This window comes from Drosophila suzukii, unplaced genomic scaffold (genome assembly GCF_043229965.1).
Source record: "Drosophila suzukii unplaced genomic scaffold, CBGP_Dsuzu_IsoJpt1.0 scf_9, whole genome shotgun sequence".
NCBI lineage: Eukaryota > Metazoa > Arthropoda > Insecta > Diptera > Drosophilidae > Drosophila > Drosophila suzukii.
In genome coordinates, this window is record NW_027255941.1 from 429,793 (window position 1) to 449,335 (window position 19,543).

A 19,543-nucleotide genomic window follows, 5' to 3' on the forward strand; every position below is an offset into this window, starting at 1 on the left:
CTAACACCTACGTGGCATGGAGTCCACCAAGTCCTTGCAACGTTTGCGGGAACTCTGACCCCATCCCTCCTGCACAACTTGCCAAAGCTGCGGCTAAGAAGTCGGGGATTTCTTGACAACAAAACGCTTATGTCCCTCGATAAGTTTTCAGTCGGATTTAAATCCGGGGACTGTGCTGGACACGGCATTACGTCAATTTGTTTTTGGCTAAATGTTGGTGTGGCCAATTTGTTGGTGTGTTTAGGATCATTGTCCTGCTGAAATGTCCATATTAAGGACATTTGATCATCAGTATACGACAGAATGGTGTTTCTCAGTATATTTACGTAAACATGTTGGTCCATGATCTCTTCGATCAAACGTATGGGGCCCACACCGCTATATGAGAAATTTTCCCATACCATGATTTTAAGGCCATCTGCTTAACGGTCTTGAGATTTTGTTTTGGGTGGTACCCGGTGTTTGGTGGTCGACGGACATACTATTTTGAACCTGTTCCACCAAAAAACACCAGCTAAGACTCATCTGTCCAAAGGATATATCGACCTTTTGAAAGTGGCTAGTTCAAGTGGCTTTTGGCAAACTTCAACTTGTCTTTTAGGTGTCTTTTACCAAGTAATGGCTCCTTTGGTGGACCTCTAGCATTCAAATTTTCATCGAACAGACTTCGGAGAATAGTTCCATCCCTGATTCCCAAGCTCACATCCGCTTTTATAGTCCTACAGGATGCAAAAGGATAAGTTTTGCTGAAGCGCACTTTGCGAAAGTCCTCTATAATTGTGGGTTTCCGTATCGCATAACGTTTTTCGGGCTTCGGTTCATAGTTTACGGCATTGTAACTCATATTGGCTGTACATTTTAAGGGACTTTGAATATATTGATACGTTTTGCCCTCCTTTCTAAGCTCAATCAATTTTTTCTTTCTCCCTTGAAGCAATGAGGTCCTCTACCCACTAAAGCTAATTTTTTTCTATAGTTATAGTGTATTATGGTTCAATTTATAATAATGGTCTTCATTAAAAACCTATTTTTACCATTTTAGTGAACAGCCGAAATGTTGTGTCCGTGTTCAAAAATATGAAAGAAACCCAAAAACAGACCAAATCTAATAAGGTTTTTGCTTGTTTTGTATCTCTATGATCCATTCTACAAAAAAGATGTACTAGCGATTAACTAATGAAAAGGACTATGCTAATAAACCGTTATATAGTTTCGCTTCTGTCGCACTGCTATTTTAATGAACACAGCTGTATGCTAGTGGCCAAATCAATTTTGATTCCCACCCTGCTTATGCAAAAATGAAATGTTGCTTGTAATTCAATCGTCCGTTACGTGTTTAATCTTCGTCGCATTGACCAGCTCAATCGCAAAGAACACAAAACTCTATTATCCTCAGATATAAAACCCTTTGCTCGAAAAGACAATTCTTTATTAATGCTATTCGCCTATGGAACAATCTACCTCATGCTCTTAAAACCATCAGAAGCGCGTCTCAGTTTATCTCTAAAATCAAAGAATTTATGCTTGCTGCAAACTTAAACTTGTACTCAAATTGTAAACACAACTTTGTTAATTTTGAAGTACTCCATTTAAATTATTTATTTTAATTAAATATTCTTTACTCAAGCCGATGTGACTAACGCAATAAATATAAGTCTTTACTTGTAGCGTTAGGATATAAATAAATAAATTAAATTAATGTCTGGCAGCTATTCTCGGAGTAAAACGATTTAGATCGCATGTGGAGGTGAGCAAGAGCATTGCCAGAAAACAGAGCTTATGGTGAAATGGCGAAAGCCTTGAGCTGGCTGCGTCAAAGATTTCACTGGCCGGGAATAGTAAGCCAAGTCCGAGCTTACGTTAGGGATTACACAGTTTGTAAAGAAACCAAACCAACGATTTGCGGTCCTAGACCCGAGATTGGTGCGGAAACGGTAACACTCAGGCCATTTCAGAATATATACATTGATTTTCTAGGCAAGTATCCGAGGTCTACTCGTCTCTAAATGCGATTCGAGCCTATTTAGAGCATGATCACCGAGACTGGGTTGAGTGTGCACTCAGAGGAGCGGTCCACCAGGCTACCGGAGTGTCTCCCTATTACGCTCTCTTTGGGCAAAATATGTTCACCAACGCAGCAGATTTCCAACTGGCGAGGCGTTAGAAAACAACGAGAAGAAATTCGAAGGAATTCACACAAGGCATACGAAAGGAGCGCAACTGTGTACAATCGGAGGTCAAAATATGTGCAATTTGCACTTGGACAGGATGTATACAGGGGAACTTCACTTTGAGTAATTTCGGACACAACTACAATGCCAAATTCGCAAGGAAATTTATTAGATGTCAAGGATAGGTAACAACATGTACGAGGCTGAGACTTTGCAAGGGAAACCTAGAGGAATATACCACTCGAAGGATTTGAAGCAGTAAATTGCGGATCTATTAGCAACCTACGACGAGCCCTGGAAGAGAAGCAGTCGGTGAGAAGGGTTTGCTGAGGTACTGACCTGTCTTCCGCGACGAGATTCCAAGTCCAATTTCACCTCGAAACACCTTGCCATTTTTTTTAATTTCATCGTGCACCAGCAAATTCGTCTTTTTAAATTCGTCAATAAAACAAGCCCAGCTGCCTGACAGTAAGATCATGCTACTTTGAACTTTGAAAACTTAGGTCACTCTACAAAGAATAACATTTTTTTTTTATGTATTAAGTTACTTTCTTCCGTGAGGAGGGAAGAATTATTTGGGCTCCCCGTTGGAACGGGTTAACGCCAACGACAATGTATAAAATTAAATTTCAAGAAAAACAAAATGTAATAGACTGCTTGTAAATAGCGTGCAGTAGTTTCTGGTGATGTTATGATGACGATGAACGACGAGCGATGAAGATGATATAGATGTGTGTGAGAAATTTCAAATTTACGACTTGGTGAGTTGGTATAAGCGTGAATGGTGTTATAGTGTATTAAATAAGCAGTGTGGAGTGTGTTATATTAGATATTAATATTAGCAGCCCGAATGAAACTGGTAACCAATTTTCTATTGTTTCATTCCCAAGAAAACGATATATACCGTTATATTTAAGTAGTGTTGGATAATTCTGTCTTGTTGGTGTATACTTTGAGCAATTTAACAGAATATTCGAAATGTCTTCATTAAACTTTCTTAAACTTTCATTTTGGAAAGTGTGTAATTATCAAAAGCGTGTCCGCTTAAGATTCTGTTCAGAATCTTCGTTTCTATACGGTTGAATAGGTCTTCTTTGTTTTAAACCAAGGCTTGGAAGGGATATACGGTGAGAGGAGAGAGTAACTCTTGTTACGCTCTAATGAAAACAGACTGTATTTACGCTCCCCATCTTGTTTTATTTGCGCGAACATATGAATGATAGCGTCTTTGAGGGTCCATCTGACGGATACGAAAGAGCCGTTCATCCTAGTATTTTTAGCCGCTGTATCTTGGAATGTATATTGGAATGGCTTGGAATGTGGTGAAACTCTACGGACACCAGGGCTGGATTGTTTATGACTTTTTTCAGAATGCATTAAGAAATGCAGTTTTTGGAGTCCGCGTTCTTTATTGTCTGGATGGCATCAAGACTGTCAGTTAAAATTGTTATTTTAGAGAACTTCTTTGAAATACCGAAGTCAATGGCTTTCTCTAGGCCTGTAAGTTCAGCAGTCAGCGACGACAGTTTTTTGTCGCTGTATAAACTTTTTACTGAACTGAAATTTATGTTAACAAAAGCACTACCTGTACAATTTTCCGACACAGAACCATCAGTGAAGATGTTTTCCATATTTTTTGAGGTTAAATCTATTATTTTGTCCTTAAGCCTAGTACTCAGATCGGCTAAGAGTTTCACTAGTCTAAAAGTCTTATTCTTTGTGGTATGACCGAAGTTTTCAAAGTTCACCCGCAATGCATGTTGCATGGTCTTACTGTCAAGAAGCTGGGCTTGTTCCCAAACGGAAAGCAAATCAGTTAAAGCAATTTAATAAAGAAAAGGCTGCTGGTGCACAAAGAAATAAAAATACAAATAAATGAAATGTTCAACGAATGTTTTTATTTATGTAAAATATAAGTTTAAGGCTTTCTTCTCGTCCCACGGGTGCTTCGCCATCTTTCCCGCGCCATTTGTAGTCCAGCACCGAGTCCCAATAGGCTGGCCAATAATGGCCTGTCGGTCAAGTCCCACAATAATGGGCAACAGCTTGGATTAGGCGTCCTTTTTCATCTAGCCGTTTTTCTTCCATTTTTCATTTTTAAATTCCCCACCGCTTTTGCACGAATACCGCCAAAGATGAAATTTCTTATTCTTTGGGCCGCGGCTAACGGCGTTCATCGAAAATTCACTCTCGAAATCTGGTATTTTTTCTGGTATTTCCTTAGCTCATATGAGTACCGCGCTAAAAAACTGACCCGACGAAAAGCGTTAGCCGCGTATATGCCTCTCTCTCACTCCTATAATTAGCTCGCGGTTTTCGTCGATATGAGTACTAGGCTTTAAAGCCTAGTACTCAGATCGACTAAGAGTTTCACTAGTCGAAAAATCTTATTCTTTGCAGTGTGACCGAAGTTTCAAAGTTCACCCGTTCTTACTGTCAAGCAGTTGGGTTGGAAATTTAAATTTAAAAAGGAGGAGTCTGCTGGTACACAAAGAAATTAAAATAAAAATAAATGGAATGTTCAACGAATGTTTTTATTTATGTAAATTAGTAGTTTAAAGCTTCCTTCTCGTCCCACGGATGCTTCGCCATCTTTCCCGCCCCACCGCAGTCCAACTCCGAGTCTCAATAGGCATATTGGACCTTGAGGAAGTGGGAGCAGGATTGGGAACGGGGTTGATCCGCTGATGCTGCAGGAAGTCACCCAGCATCCTGGCAGTGGCTGGCTAAGGCTTCTCCAACTGTTCCTTAGCGGGAGTTACGTATAACCCCACTTCACTTCCCACATATGTCCAAAACCCAATTTCTTCTTTACCACCTCTTAATAATAAAGTACAAGAATTGCTTAACTCATTAAATGCTAAATAAACAATATATTAAAGTAATACAGCAAACAGGAAATGCACAGGTTAACGATCTGGCACATGCCAACCAAAATAAGTTCTAAGAATCCAAATAAGCAATATAACACAGTAAACAGGAAATGCATAGTTCATCGATCGTTATTAAATTCAGGCTAACTAGAGGCCAACGATCTTACACATGTCGACCAGAATAATTCGTAATAAGCACTTCTGTAAACCTAAATTAAGTTGTCTTTAAAAAATTATCAATAAAGAATATTCAGTTGATTTTTGCCCACCAAACCCGCTTGACGTGTTTTACTTACAAATAATTTATTTTTTTTAAAACTTCGCGACCTCTTAAACAAAATTGGCGCAGTCGGTAGGATCCTTTTTAATTAAAGAGGGTCCAGTGATTATTCAAATCGAACTTAACGCGAAGAGAAAAAATATAACAACAATTTTTTGTGATAAATAAAAAATACAAAAAGTCAGCGAACAGAAGCGAACTAAAAATCAGTCCGCTAAGTGAACGTGGTACAGTGCATAGAAAAGTGCATTGATCAAAGCAAAACCAGACCAAGCAGCGCAACAGCATTAAATCCAATTAAAAATCAGTGGATGTAAAGATCGAACTAAAATCGACTTAGACAGCGCTAAGAAGGAAATCAACTCAACCTGGATAGAAGAAGGAAGATGCCCCAAGCGGATCTTTTGGAACAATTGGCCATAAGGGAAAGACAGCTGGAGCAACTGCAACAAGCGTATGTACAGCTCCAAGGAAATGGAAACATCCCAGCCCAACAAGAGCGGTTGTTCAAAAACATCAATCGTTTGGCAACCTTTACGGGAACCGGGGAAATCTCCACCAACTCCTTCTTCAGTAGCGTGGAGTACCTGTTACAGACGGTAGAGGACCCACAACTCAAGAGAGAAGCCACAGGGACAATATTCTACAGGACAATTCAGGGTCAAGCAAAGGATGCAGTAATAAATATCCCGGAGCCGGACAACTGGGACCTGATAAAAGCCACCTTGAAGTTAAGGTACAGACCAGACACGGAGCCGCACCAAATCTACAAGAGGATATGTGACCTGAGAGTGAATTCGGTGAGCGAGCTTGCAAATAGAAATTCAAAATATAAAATATAAAAATGATGAATTAATTGTGTATCATATGAATGATAATTTTATAGATTTAAGTAATGTCGAAAGTTTATTAGTTAACACAGCCAAAGAAATGACACAAGGCACTTTACTAGACAAGATCTACGAAGTCAGAGATTTAAGCACTATATTAAAGATAATGATGCAACGCAGATATGAAAATAGTTGCATTAGGTATCAGTATAGGAAAGGTAGACCTAATCAAAACAATTACAGGAACAACAACCAGAATACCAATCAACAATATAATCAGCAAAACAATACAATGCAAAATGCACATCAAAATAAGAATACCAATCAACAATATAATCAGCAAAACAATACAATGCAAAATGTACATCAAAATTATCAGAGCAACAATTCAGGACAAGTTAGACAGAACAATACCCCTCAGAATTTTAGAGGCAATAACTCCGGACAAAGTAGACGATATAAAAATAATCAGTGGAATCAACAAGCAGGATCACATCAGTCTAGGCAAAATAGGCCAGCGAATGTGGTACCTATGGAGGTAGATAACATAGAAGCCAACCAACACCAAAACAATACCCACCAAAGCAGATACGAATATGACAACTACAACAGTGACCATAACTTGAACAGTAAACACGAAAATAATCAAATGGAAAACTATCCACAGGCAGAATTCAATAATACGGTTTTTTTTACGAAGCCGCCTCGGATGGGTTACCACTAATAGAACTTAACATAGACAAACAGAAATACGTGGCCTTAATAGACACAGGAGCCACCTTGAGTTTAGTTAGCGACCAGATTAACGGTTACAGAAAAATGAGACTAAATACGCCCATACCATACACTACAATTAACAGCAAAGACGTAATAGCGTACGAAATTCATACCACAGCCCCAAAAGAATTTAACTTACCAAATAACGCAAGAGTACGATGGAAATTAGCCCCGCTTAAGGGAAGAAAATACAATTTTATCATAGGGATAGACCTCCTAAATTTGTTGACTGCATTTATAAACATTGAGAGGAAGGTTTTAATTTTAAATCAAAAAGAAAACGTAATTATAAACAATCCATATCAATACGAAGAAGTTTCTGTATTAGAAAGTAGCAGTAAAAACTTAGAGAATTTGAAACTCGACCACTTAAATGAAGAAGAAGTCAGAGAAATTAAAGTCATTGTACAACGATTTAGCAAACTTTTTTTTAAGGAGGGAGACCAACTAACTAGTACGACAGAAATTGAACACGAAATACGGACCAATACAGAGGAACAGTTAAACTCAAAACTTTATAGATACCCACCACAACACGAGGAAGAAGTTAGGAAACAAATAAAAGAAACGGAAGAACAGGGTATAATTAGAAAGAGTAATTCAAGATACTCTAGCCCACTTATAGTTATCCCGAAGAAGATCGACAACTCAGGAAAGAAAAAGTTTAGGATAGTAATAGACTACAGGAAGTTAAATGAAATAACCATAGACGACAAATTTCCAATTCCGATCAGATCTTAGTCCGAGAATCAGACAGAAAAAAAACGGCATTCGTAACGCCACATGGACTATATGAGTTTATAAGAATGCCGTTTGGGTTGAAAAATGCCCCTGCCACATTTCAAAGACTTATGAATGAAATACTTAGGGATCACATTAATAAAAAATGCGTCGTGTATCTAGACGATATACTTATTTTCAGCACCTCATTAAAAGAACATATTCAAGCTATTAACGAAATATTCCAAATATTAGAAAAGAAAAATTTAAAAATACAGATTGACAAGTGTAACTTCATGAAAAAGAAAACTGAATTTCTAGGACATATCCTTACAAAAGAGGGCATTAAGCCAAATCCAAATAAGATCGCAATCATAGAAAAATTACTGTTACCACGAACAGAGAAGCAAATAAAAAGCTTCTTAGGTATAACAGGTTATTACAGAAAATTTATAAAAGATTATGCTAAAGTAGCACAGCCAATAACCAAGTATTTGAAAAAAAATGTTAAAATGAATCTAAAGTCGAAGCATTTGAAAAATTAAAACATTTAATCAGTTCTCACCCAATTTTAAGATATTCCAATTTTGAAAAAAAATGTACATTAACTACAGATGCATCAAATTATGCAATTGGATCTGTCCTATCTCAAGACGGTCATCCAATCTGCATTGCATCAAGAACGCTAAACAATCATGAAAAAAATTACTCAGCAACAGACAAAGAATTCCTAGCAATACTATGGAGCGTCAATTATTTCAGACCATACCTTTACGGGAATAAATTCAAAATATTAACTGACCACCAGCCAATAAAATTCTTACACTCAAAACATAAAGGTAAAGATATTTCAATATAATAATAAATAAGAATATCAATTTGAGATAGATTACTTGAAAGGAAAAGAGAACAGAGTGGCAGATTTTCTTAGCAGACTGGAAGACAGCGACCTCACGAACAAAACCGAAAACGAAAGAGACAATGAATACGAAGATAATATTTCAGACATAAACATGATAGCAAACATTGAAGATAATCTCTCAACATCAACAGTACACTCAGCCGAAGAAAATTTACACAATCATTTTTATATAAAAGAGGAAATAGTTAACAAATATAAAACACAAATAATTATTACAGACAGTAAAACAGACGAGTATAAAACAATACATGGAAAATCAATAATATTTATAGCAAAACAAATATATACTCAAAGGAAAAGTCGGAATCTATTCAGAATTATCGTATCAAGAGTATAACATAGTACAAGAAAAACTAATAGAAATGTTTTCAGACAACAAACAATTAGAATTCATAAAATGCACACTCAGAGCTCAAGATATTGAACATGAAACAGAAGCAGTAAGACAAATTTCGTTTTATCATGTAAGAGAAAGTATGCACTCAGGAATTCAGGAAACATATAACCAATTGAAAAACAAGATTTACTTTCCAAAATTGTTAGAGTTGGTGCAAATGGTTATAAATCAATGCGACTTTTGCAAAGAAATAAAATATGATAGAAATCCTATTAAAAATAAATTCAGTAAAACGGAAACCCCATCAGATAAAAATCAGATAATACACTTGGATACATATGTAATAAAAAATACACATTTTTTAACGACCATAGATAAATTTTCAAAGTTCGCAGCAGTATACCCATTAAATGATAGAAATCATATCACTATAGTAGAACAATTGGAGGAACATTTTACGAAAATAGGCAAACCAGGTAAAATAATAGCTGATAACGAATTTGATTCATTCAGGATTAAAGAACTACTAAGACAAGAAGGGATAGAATTACACTTGACAAAACCGAATAGTCACACTGGCAATTTAGATGTAGAAAGACTACACAATTCACTAGCAGAAAAGTTTAGAACAACATATAAAACGGAAGCGTCGAATATGTCAGTAAAACAAATTATGCAGAGAGCAGTGAGAAATTACAATGAAAGATATCACTCCACAATCAAATGTACCCCCAGCGAAGCCCACAACAATAAGATAGAATTGACAAAAATAAAAGAAAATATAGATAGCGCTAAACAAAAAATGTTAGAAAAGCACAACGGCAACAGGGAGCATTATGAAGAAAAACGAGAAGAGGGTTTTAAAGAACTACAAGGCAGTCAGGCACAAAGAAGCTCCGAAATTCAAAAAAGCAAATCTCGGTAATATTGACCCAATAAATATTAAACGCCCTTATAAATTTACAGAAAATACCAACGACGACTATGTTGCTGACGACAATACTAATGACAATGGCAATAACAACAACAGCGGGAACACTAACGATTCAAGAAATACCTGATCAGGACGGGTATGCGCAAATAGAGATGAAAAATCAAGATATAATTATCACAACAGATATAGTAGTACATATAATAAACTTAAAAGATATTGACAATATTTTGAACGAAATAGGAAAAAACATAGAAATGACAAGCAATGACAACAAACACATATTACAATCGGAACTAACTGAAACAAAAAACAAATTGTATACCCTATATGGAAACCACAATCGCGAAAGAAGAGGATTAATTAATGTAGTAGGTAGTTCAGCAAAATGGTTGTTTGGAACAATGGACGATGAAGACAGGAAAGAAGTTGAGAATCATATCTCTACATTTAAAGAAAACATGCAGGAAACAGATGAAGCATTAAACAAGCAAATTTACATAAATACGTATTTCAATGATACAATAAAATACATTGAACAAATAGTTAAATCAGATAGAGAGGCAATAGAGAGACAATTGAATGCAATTAGCAAATTCGAAAATAACAGATACCAGGAGAACTTATATTACGACCAACAGATAAAAATTCAGTTAATAAAAAATAAGATTGAACATTTGCAGGATAACGTTGCTTCTGCTAGATACAATATATTACATCCCAGCATATTAACAGATCACGAAATAAAAAAATACAATATCGATTTCAACAAACTAAACCATATAAAGTTAGCTACGGCTATGTTCAGAAATAATCTTTTAGTATTCGCAATAGAAATACCAAACAACTTTATAACAGTAAAAATACAACAGATAATACCGATGCCTAATGAAGAAAACTTTGAAATAGATCAGGAATCAGAACTGATATTTAACTATAAAAATTCAACATACACCTATAAAACAAATAAAAAATTAAAAGAAATGCGAAAAAGTAAACATTGTGTATTTAAGAAAAATTGCAAACTGATACAAAGAAATGAAATGCAAATATTAGAACTAGACGAAGAAACCGTAGTAATTAAGAATGCTAAAAATGAAACATTATATCAAAATTGTAACAGCAATGAAATTAAAATGAAAAAAAATATTTTAATACACTTTACAAATTGTACAATAGGTATAGAAAATAATTATTTTACAAATTCATACGAATTAGATAAGAAAAGAATTTTATATGAGAAATCAAATCAAACTCAAAATTTTACTAAACAAATCACTTTTGAGAAAATATTGGAAAATAATAAGATTAACTGGTCGAACATAAGAAAATTAAAAACACATAAAGACGTAAATTATTTTTTTAATGCAACCATACTTTTGTCAATAATTGTATTAATTGCTTACATTGTTTTAAAACACAAGAAAATTAAAATTCAGCTCAATAACAATAGAATTCAGGAGAATTCTTATCTAAAAGGGGGAGAAGTTACGTATAACCCCACTTCACTTCCCACATATGTCAAAAACCCAATTTCTTCTTTACCACCTCTTAATAATAAAGTACAAGAATTGCTTAACTCATTAAATGCTAAATAAACAATATATTAAAGTAATACAGCAAACAGGAAATGCACAGGTTAACGATCTGGCACTTGCGAACCAAAATAAGTTCTAAGAATCCAAATAAGCAATATAACACAGTAAACAGGAAATGCATAGTTCATCGATCGTTATTAAATTCAGGCTAACTAGAGGCCAACGATCTTACACATGTCGACCAGAATAATTCGTAATAAGCACTTCTGTAAACCTAAATTAAGTTTTCTTTAAAACATTATCAATAAAGAATATTCAGTTGATTTTTGCCCACCAAACCCGCTTGACGTGTTTTACTTACAAATAGTTTATTTTTTTTTAAAACTTCGCGACTCCTTAAACAAAATTCGGGCGCCCTATTTTCCTCCTCCCTATAGAAGCCAGCGGGTCCTCCAGCTCCGCTTAAGCTGCCAAGTAGCTGGTGGTGGTGGTGTCCGGAGTCCTAATGGAGAGGTGGTCGGAGATCGTATTACTGGTGGTTCTGCTAAAAAGATACTTCTAATAGTACAACGCGACCAAATTCTTTTGGCCAGATCTTACTTTCTTTGCGAGGACGCGCTCGGCAGGATGTCCATGTAGAGATCGAAGTCCCACTCGGCATGTTCCTTCCCACTGGGATTCTCTAGTGGATCTCCTCCAGCACTTCAACTATTCTGCGAATTTGCCCCTTTTGTAGAATTGCTTCCTGTCGGTGAAATCCAGCAATAAAAGGCATAAGCTTGGATTTGGCGTCCTATTTCATCTGCTCTGACCTTCTGGATTCGATTTTGGGGTTTTCCTTCCATTTTTAATTTTTAGTTTCCACATCGCCTTTGCACGAACACCGCCAAAGATTAAATTTCTTATTCTTTGGGCCGCGGCTAACGGCGTTCATCGAAAATTCACTCGCAAAATCTGGTATTTTTCTGGTATTTCCTTAGCTCATCTGAGTACCGCGCTGAAAAACAGACCCGACGAAAAGCGTTAGCCGCGTATTTGCCTCTCGCTCACTCCTATGGTTACCTCGCGGTTCTCGTCGATCTGAGTACTAGGCTTAAATAAAGAGAGAATTATAGCTTCGTTTGCCATTTTTGTATTGTTACAAGTACCTTTAAAGAAATTTGTGTCAACTGAAATCCATCGTGTGAACAGAGAATAAGGACAAAGAGGAGCAATACTATCCAGGATACTTTTAAACTCAGCATAAATACTACTGTAACTAGTATTTTTGGCTACAAAGGAGTTTGACAGAAGCGACGCAGATGGTAGTCCATGAGCGAACGTTTTGGCCAACTCCTTTGCTGTAGCGAATTTAATCCCATAAGCTGGAGATAGTTAAGCTGCAAGATTATAAATAATATTAATTGGAGTCGATTTAATTAGTCCTAAGGTCTTTCTAAGGTGAAAATTAGCATGCTTATTTATGTTGTTTTGTACTGATTTTGAAATGTTAGAAAAAAAGGAGCAGGCATATTCATATCTAGTTATAATAAATGCTTTATAAAAAAGTAATGACTTGCTTGGATGTACTCCGAAGCGGCATCCACTGAGCATTTGAATAAACATAATCGTTTGATTAGATTTAGAGATCGTTTTATTTACATGCTGAACAGACGAGTTATTTGAACTTATGACTGTACCTAAATAATTCACGCTATCTACATTTTTTAAAATAATATTATTGCGCAAGATTTGCTGATTTGTTTGGATTAAAAGTAAGATTTTTAATCTTGCACAGTTCCATAAATCTATTTACTTTTTGTTCTAATTTCTTTTCAGCCACCGAATAGAGTTTGTCATAGCAGACTAGAAAAAAGTCGTCAGCGTACTGGAACAAAATACTGCCATGGTCATTACTTAAGCTGTGAAGCTCAGCTGTATGTAAATTAAAGAGGATTGGACTCAGACAACTACCTTTGTTTACTGTAACCTCTGCAGTACCCATAGTAAGAAGTCTTTTACTAAGGAAATTGATAATGAAATATATATGATTGTGATCGATACCCAAACTGATTAATTTGCTACCCAGAATAGGGATATTGACGGCATCAAAGGCTTTACTTAAGTCTAAAACAGCTGCGCTAACGTGGAAACCACGAACTTTTAGGTTGGCTATATTATTTAACACATCGTTGATGCATTGGGCAGCAGAATGATTTTTTCTGAACGCATAGGATCTTGGTGGCAGAATTTTAATTTTTTTAAATGTGCTCTTCCATACGCAATTTTATCAAACCTTCTAAGCACTTAAAAGTCACACATAGAAGGCAGATAGGTCTGTTGTTGGTGATAATTGAAGAGTCAAGATTTTTTTGGGAACAGGTATTTTCCCTTATTTTCCGCCACTGTTCTGAAATAACACCATTGTCTAAAGTAATGTTTAGCAGGGATACCAGTTTTTCTATTTGTTCTAAGGGTAGAGCTAAAAGCATTCTGTATGAAATGTTGTCAAGACCCTTAGCCGAGTCTGGGTTACGAGAGTTTAGGAAGTCAAGAAGTTCACGCGCTGAAAAATTTGAGTTGGTATATCTATAACGCAGGTCAAGAGAAAAAGATACGTCAGGACACATCGCAGTGTTGGGTGCTGTGGCTATTTGATTGAGGAAGTCTCTATGTTCTGAGTCAGATATTGCCCTATTGGACGGTTTAATTTGTTTATAAAGTTTAAGATTTTTGATTTTGTTCCACATCTTTCAGTGAAGAGGGTTTGAAAATATCTTCTGCAAGCTTGTTGAGGTTTTCTTTTCTCATTTTATAAAAATAGTTGTTAAATTTTTTATTATTGTTAATATAGGCAATAGCATCAGATTGCAGTTTGGATTAAAAATATTTTTGTCTGCACGCGTTTCTTAATCTAAACAATTTTTTACAGATCTCGTCCCAATACTTTTTTGGAACATATCTATTATATGTATTTATTTTAATTGAATTGTTAGAGTGTATTGTTTGGGATGAGTTGGAGATGCTATCTAACGTTACAATTTGAATTTTGGAAAAGTCTTGAATTATTTTTTGATGGTTAAATTTAATAATATTAGTCGAAGCAGAAATTTTGTTTATTTTAATTAAGATTGGGAAATGATTGCTATTTGATATTTTAGAATTTATTGAGGACCAGTTAGAACAAAGATTGCTACTATTAATTAACTATAGGATGGGTTATGAGAATAAGTTGGAGAGCCGTTGTTAAGGCAAAAGAAACCGCAGCCTCTGGCATCTTGAGTATTATTACCCCAAATGCTGGATTTGGCATTAAAGTCACCACCTATGACAGTTAGACCACTCGATTGAACAGCAATAGTAAACAGATCATCGCAACCTTGTTGAGAAGAAATAATGTCTGCAGCATAGACACTGAAAATATGAATATTATTTCTTAGGTTAATTTTACAGATACCAATGACTTCCAAGCTAATATTACAGTTGATTTGTGATTCCAACGCATCCATAACCATTGTTACGTGGCTACATACAAAGCTATAGTTTGCCAAGCTACACATGGAATTATTGGAAACCCATATCTCTGATAAAGAATAATTCTAGTAATTATTTGTTATTTTTAGCAGTTAAGCTCTGAATATTAGGATTTTTGTTGTCATTTAAATAATATAATTTTAGGTTTTATTTTCAAATGAAAACAGATAGACAAATAAAAGAGAAAAGCAAAAATAAATAAATAAAAAATAATAACTTCAACAGATAAAAATAGATATTTAAAAAAAAAAAAAAAAATATAAATAAAAAGGTTATTCAAAATTAAACAAGTTGATTAATTTTGAACAAATCAATTTTTGATTTGTAAGTGCTATTCTGTTTCTTAAATTCTCTAAAAAGTTTCTTGGTTCAGGTACTAAATTGGTTGTTTCGTTGACTAGAAATGAGGATATTTCAGAAGCTAATTCATTTAAACTATTCTCCGCAGCTTCAAAAGCTGGATTGTCTAAAAAAGGTTGACTAGAGGGTGAGGAACTAGGCGGATTAGAATGAATGTGAGAAAACTTTTCGTTTAGAGTGTACTCGTGTTCATAAAGAGCAGCTCTCTCTTCGTTTTTCTTGCTAAGAGAGTTCTTAACAACCTTGTTAAAAGGGTTTTATGCAAATATATGTTGGGTAGCTATTTTGGTATTATTTTGTAACACTGGAATGGCGGATTTTCTTTGCCATGTTGGCTGGGGGAAATGGGTTAAATCGTTGGTGTCAACTTCATCTAAAATTTTGAAGAGAGAGGGGTACCTAATCTTCGTTTCATTTCGTGATAAATTTTTAAGAGTCATACATTTCTGGATAGCGTACGCTCTCTTACGAGCAGGGCACTCAAGAGAGGTAACTGAGTGATTTTCTTTGCAGTTGACACAAACGAGTTGACTACATGGTTGTTCTCTTGAATGCGATAGAGAACATTTACCGCTTTTTTGTTTAGTTTGTTTAAAATCTAAAAGAACGTAAACATTGACTAAAAGGAACAAATGGACTAACATTAATTTTGGTGTACAGAAAGACAACCTCGTTGGGAATTTGAGAATCTTTAAGCAGAATCTTAGCCCTAGGAGTGTTGATAAAAATATCTTTATTGTCTCAGTCCTTAGTCTTCACACGAATTATTTCTTGTATAGGTACTGGAGAAAATATGTACTCCTTAAGTTCAGAGTCGGAAAATTTTGTCGGAATATTAAAAATAATACCCATTTTAAAAATGAAATGCTTAACAATATTTGGTTCGTAACCATTACTTTTAAGATTAGAGGACAGGATGCTATTAGCTGCCGTCGCTGACTTGCACTCAGCCTTGCAGCGCCCATAACCAATCTTATTTACTGAAATTATATATTTAATTTTTAGTTTTAACAAGACAGCATTTAATTTAAGTGGATTTATAGGAACTCTTCTAGGTCGATTTTCGACATTGTTTTCACCAATTTTGTCTATGTAGACCACAAAGGGTCCCTTGTGAGCGCTGCCGTACGAGTATCCGTTGTTTTCCAAATTTTCACTTTCCCTCTTCTCTTCTTTGCTAGCAGGGTCCGTTATATTTCTACCAGTTACTTGACTGTTTGGACTCGGACGACTTACAGGGTCATTGACCTCTTTCATCTCAACTTCTTCGCTTTCCGATTCGACTAAATTCTTATCCGTAGGTTTTTTCTTTTTATTTAAGGGTGTAAATTTCGGCCTAAGGGTTTTTTCCTTGGCCTCGGAGGATGCCATTTATCTTGGGGTAATTTTACCCGTAATTGATTATTATTTATTTAACCAATACCAAAAAACAAATATTTATAAATAGTATTTAAACGTATATATTTCGTTATATTTTTGTTAAAAAAAAAACAACACCTCAAACACCTCCGTTGCATGCAACAGTCCGCATTGGAATGAATAAGATTTTCGACTAGTGAAACTCTTAGCCGATCTGAGGACTAGGCCTAAGCCTTGACGAAAACCGCGAGCTAGCCATAGGAGTGAGCGAGAGGCAATCAGGCGGCTAAGGCTTTTTGTCGGGTCTGTTTTTCCGCGCAGATGAGCTAAGGACCTTAAGGTCTAATATGTTTATTGGGATTCGGAGCTGGACTACAGATGGCGCGGGGAAGATGGCGAAGCATCCGTAGGACGAGAAGAAAGCCTTGAACTTCTCATTTATATGAATAAAAACGTTTTTTGAACATTTCATTTATTTTTGTGCACCAGCAGACTTTTCTTTTTTAAATTGCTCCAATTGATATCTTTTCCGTTTGGGAACAAGCGCAGCTGCTTGACAGTAAAACAGTGGTCGGCAGCGGCCTATCTAGTGAGCATAGGGAAGTGTTCTGCCCATCCTCTGCTCGCTCACGTATAACGTACATGTTCGTGTGACTTCGGCATGGGTCTTCGGGTCATTTTTTCTCAACTTCGGCTCGCTTTTTTGTTGCTGCGGCAGAGGATCTCAGTGCAAAGCAGAGAAACGTCTCGCTACAGCACGCCGCGCGCAAACTTCGTGTTTGTTACACTCACACTAATGCAAGGCAAACTTGTGATGGTATGTGTGTGCCGACCACTGCAGTAAAACCATGCCAAATACGTTGCAGGTGAATTTTGAAAACTTCGGTCACACTACAAAGAATAAGGTTTATCGACTAGTGAAACTCCTAGCCCATCTGAGGTGGTGGTGGAAAAGGTCAGTGAAGCGGAATTTGGTCGCTGAAGCGGAAACCCCCTCCTGTCTAAAAGGGCTATTACCTTATTTGATTACCGCGCTGAAAAACAGACCCGACGAAGAGCGTTTGCCGCCTATTCGCCTCTCGCTCGAGAGGCTATATACATATATATACTTTATAGGGTCGAAAACGCTTCCTTATACCTGTTACATACTTTCTGCCGCAGCTTACATACCCTTCTAATCTGCGAGTTACGGGTTTAAATATACATACTTTGTTTTATAGCATATTATTGCACTTTGCCTTTGTTTCAACATAGCGCCGGCAGTCCAAAACTGGGCGGATTCAGTAATGCCTTTCACGCATTGTAGAGGAGTGACCGCGTGCTGTGTGCACTGGGCGAGTAAGTTACTGGCGCTACGACTCCACAACGATGATTATCAGCGATTGTTGTGCTGAGCTCTATTGCCCACTTTTTATAAGCTTTACTGCCGCCGGTTATAAGATATGACATTTGACTTTTATTGTGTCCTGGTCAGAACTTGGTCGCGGTAGTGTCAATGGCAAAACAAGTTTATGACGATTTACGTGCGGTCTTGCTGGCTGGATTTTTCAGTTTGGGTCTGGTACCATATATATGTTTATTCGATTCTTAACCTAGTCCTACTGACTAAAACGGTTTAAAGCGACGCGACTGTTTAAGCAGCTCAATCTTTCGCTTGTCCTCCTCGAACTTTTTACGAATCTCCATGATATTCTGCATCTTACTCTCGCGGATCTGAAAGGTGTAAAAGTTCTTCAATTCCTTGGACTTGTTTTCCGTGGGTACCTTTTGTTCCAGGCGTCCAATCAGAGAGGCCTTTTGCTTAAAGCCAGCGTTGCGTCCCTCGTTGCCTACGGTGACCCATCCGTCGGCATCAGATTCTCCGCTCTTGGCCGCCTCCGTCGCAGCTCGCTCCCTTTTGTCGTACCCGGCCATGTATTTCCTGATCTGTACCTTCGCCTTGTAAGCCTCCAAAAGGTAGTTTTTATCGTACTCCTCATGCCAGAGCTCCATGCCTGTTTTGACAATGCACTCCCCGCTGGTATTGAAGAGGTCAATGCTTCCCAAGGCCAGGGCCTTGTTGATGCTGCTGGCCTTCTCAAACACAATGTAGGCTACCTTAAAGATAAAGAACGGGCGTGCGTAGGAGAACGTTTCCCCGGTGCTCTCGTACCATTTGGTAGTCTCCTCCTTTCCCGTCCTAACGGCAAACTCTACGGCCTGAATGCTTCCCGCCCGACTGAAGACCGTGTTCAGACTGTCTTCCGCGACGTAAGGCGGAACATTGAGCAGGAAGAGTGTGCGACCCTTGGGTTTGTTGGGATCCATCAGATGAATAAAGTGCTCCCGCATGAAGACGCTGTGGCAGCTTTTGGAATTGGGCTTGGTGCGTAGAGGAACCACTAAGGTTGAGTACTTATTAGCAACATCAGAAACGGCCAATTTTTTAATATTTACCTACATAGCCCTCCTGTTTTGCCATTTTGCATTTTGTATTGTATAAACGTTTTAAGCCAATGTGACCGATGCTTCTTTCGCCTGGGGAAATGTACTATTAAAAATGTCCGTCAAACTGGCGTCGGCGAGTTAGCAAGGAAAATGGAATGGTGGAACTTGGAACATGGGTGTTCATATTATGTTTTAGTTTTCTTGCTATTTGGAGACAAGAAAATAATGCTGGCCGGTGTGGCCGTGCAAAAAAACACTTGATGTTCTCAAAATATATGGTTTTAATTTTGACGAGCAAGTTTAACAAAAATTCAAATGCATTTTTGAAACATTAGGAAGCCTCTGATTTGCCCCAACCCATCTGTATCGTTTGACCTTTTTTGCTTAACAATTCTGCATATTAGTTATTTCGATTTGGTCCCCAGCCAGATTGCAAGAAAATTTTAAAAGAGCCCCATGTTCCAAATTCCTCCAATCCACTTTCGTTGCTAACTCGCCGATGCTA

General features: G+C 36.8%; 2 protein-coding genes and 1 long non-coding RNA gene across 6 annotated transcripts; 2 read left to right on the forward strand and 1 right to left on the reverse strand.

The window, feature by feature from the left end:
- Nucleotides 1–2,808: 2,808 nt before the first annotated feature.
- Nucleotides 2,809–13,414, forward strand: LOC139355155 (uncharacterized). 2 transcript variants are annotated; one of them, XR_011605875.1, is made up of 2 exons: nucleotides 2,809–2,932; nucleotides 13,198–13,414. XR_011605875.1 is itself a non-coding variant. In XM_070999488.1 (2 exons), exons 1-2 carry the CDS (start codon nucleotides 5,711–5,713, stop codon nucleotides 13,306–13,308), a joined length of 525 nt encoding a protein of 174 aa, XP_070855589.1. In that variant the 5' UTR covers nucleotides 5,290–5,710; the 3' UTR covers nucleotides 13,309–13,414. The 2 variants fall into 2 exon arrangements, 1 of the variants encoding a protein (XP_070855589.1); XM_070999488.1 differs by lacking the exon at nucleotides 2,809–2,932 and adding an exon at nucleotides 5,290–6,124.
- Nucleotides 8,233–11,717, forward strand: LOC139355156 (uncharacterized). The gene is made up of 2 exons (XR_011605876.1): nucleotides 8,233–8,490; nucleotides 9,877–11,717. It is a non-coding gene; the product is annotated as an uncharacterized lncRNA (long non-coding RNA).
- A 4,754-nt stretch (nucleotides 13,415–18,168) lies between the features above and the next one.
- On the reverse strand, nucleotides 18,169–19,284 carry LOC139355154 (ribosomal RNA-processing protein 7 homolog A-like). Of its 3 annotated transcripts, XM_070999487.1 has the most exons (3): nucleotides 19,052–19,284; nucleotides 18,376–18,992; nucleotides 18,169–18,324 (listed from the first exon to the last, which is right to left on the reverse strand). In XM_070999487.1, the coding sequence occupies exons 1-3, from the start codon at nucleotides 19,077–19,079 to the stop codon at nucleotides 18,217–18,219; spliced, it is 753 nt and encodes a 250-aa protein (XP_070855588.1). In that variant the 5' UTR covers nucleotides 19,080–19,284; the 3' UTR covers nucleotides 18,169–18,216. The 3 variants fall into 3 exon arrangements, with proteins under 3 accessions (XP_070855588.1, XP_070855586.1, XP_070855587.1); XM_070999485.1 differs by having other exon boundaries at nucleotides 18,169–18,992; nucleotides 19,052–19,283; XM_070999486.1 differs by having other exon boundaries at nucleotides 18,169–18,992; nucleotides 19,048–19,207.
- Nucleotides 19,285–19,543: the final 259 nt, after the last annotated feature.

Coding starts and splice junctions, on each gene's coding strand:
- LOC139355154 (XM_070999485.1), bottom strand. CDS start 19,079: ATGCAAAATGGCAAAACAGGAGGGCTAT. Junction 18,993..19,051: donor TGGCAAAACAGGAGGGCTAT/GTAGGTAAATAT, acceptor ACTCAACCTTAG/TGGTTCCTCTACGCACCAAG.
- LOC139355155 (XM_070999488.1), top strand. CDS start 5,711: ATGCCCCAAGCGGATCTTTTGGAACAATTGGCCATAAGGGAAAGACAG. Junction 6,125..13,197: donor GTGACCTGAGAGTGAATTCG/GTGAGCGAGCTT, acceptor ATTTCTTTTCAG/CCACCGAATAGAGTTTGTCA.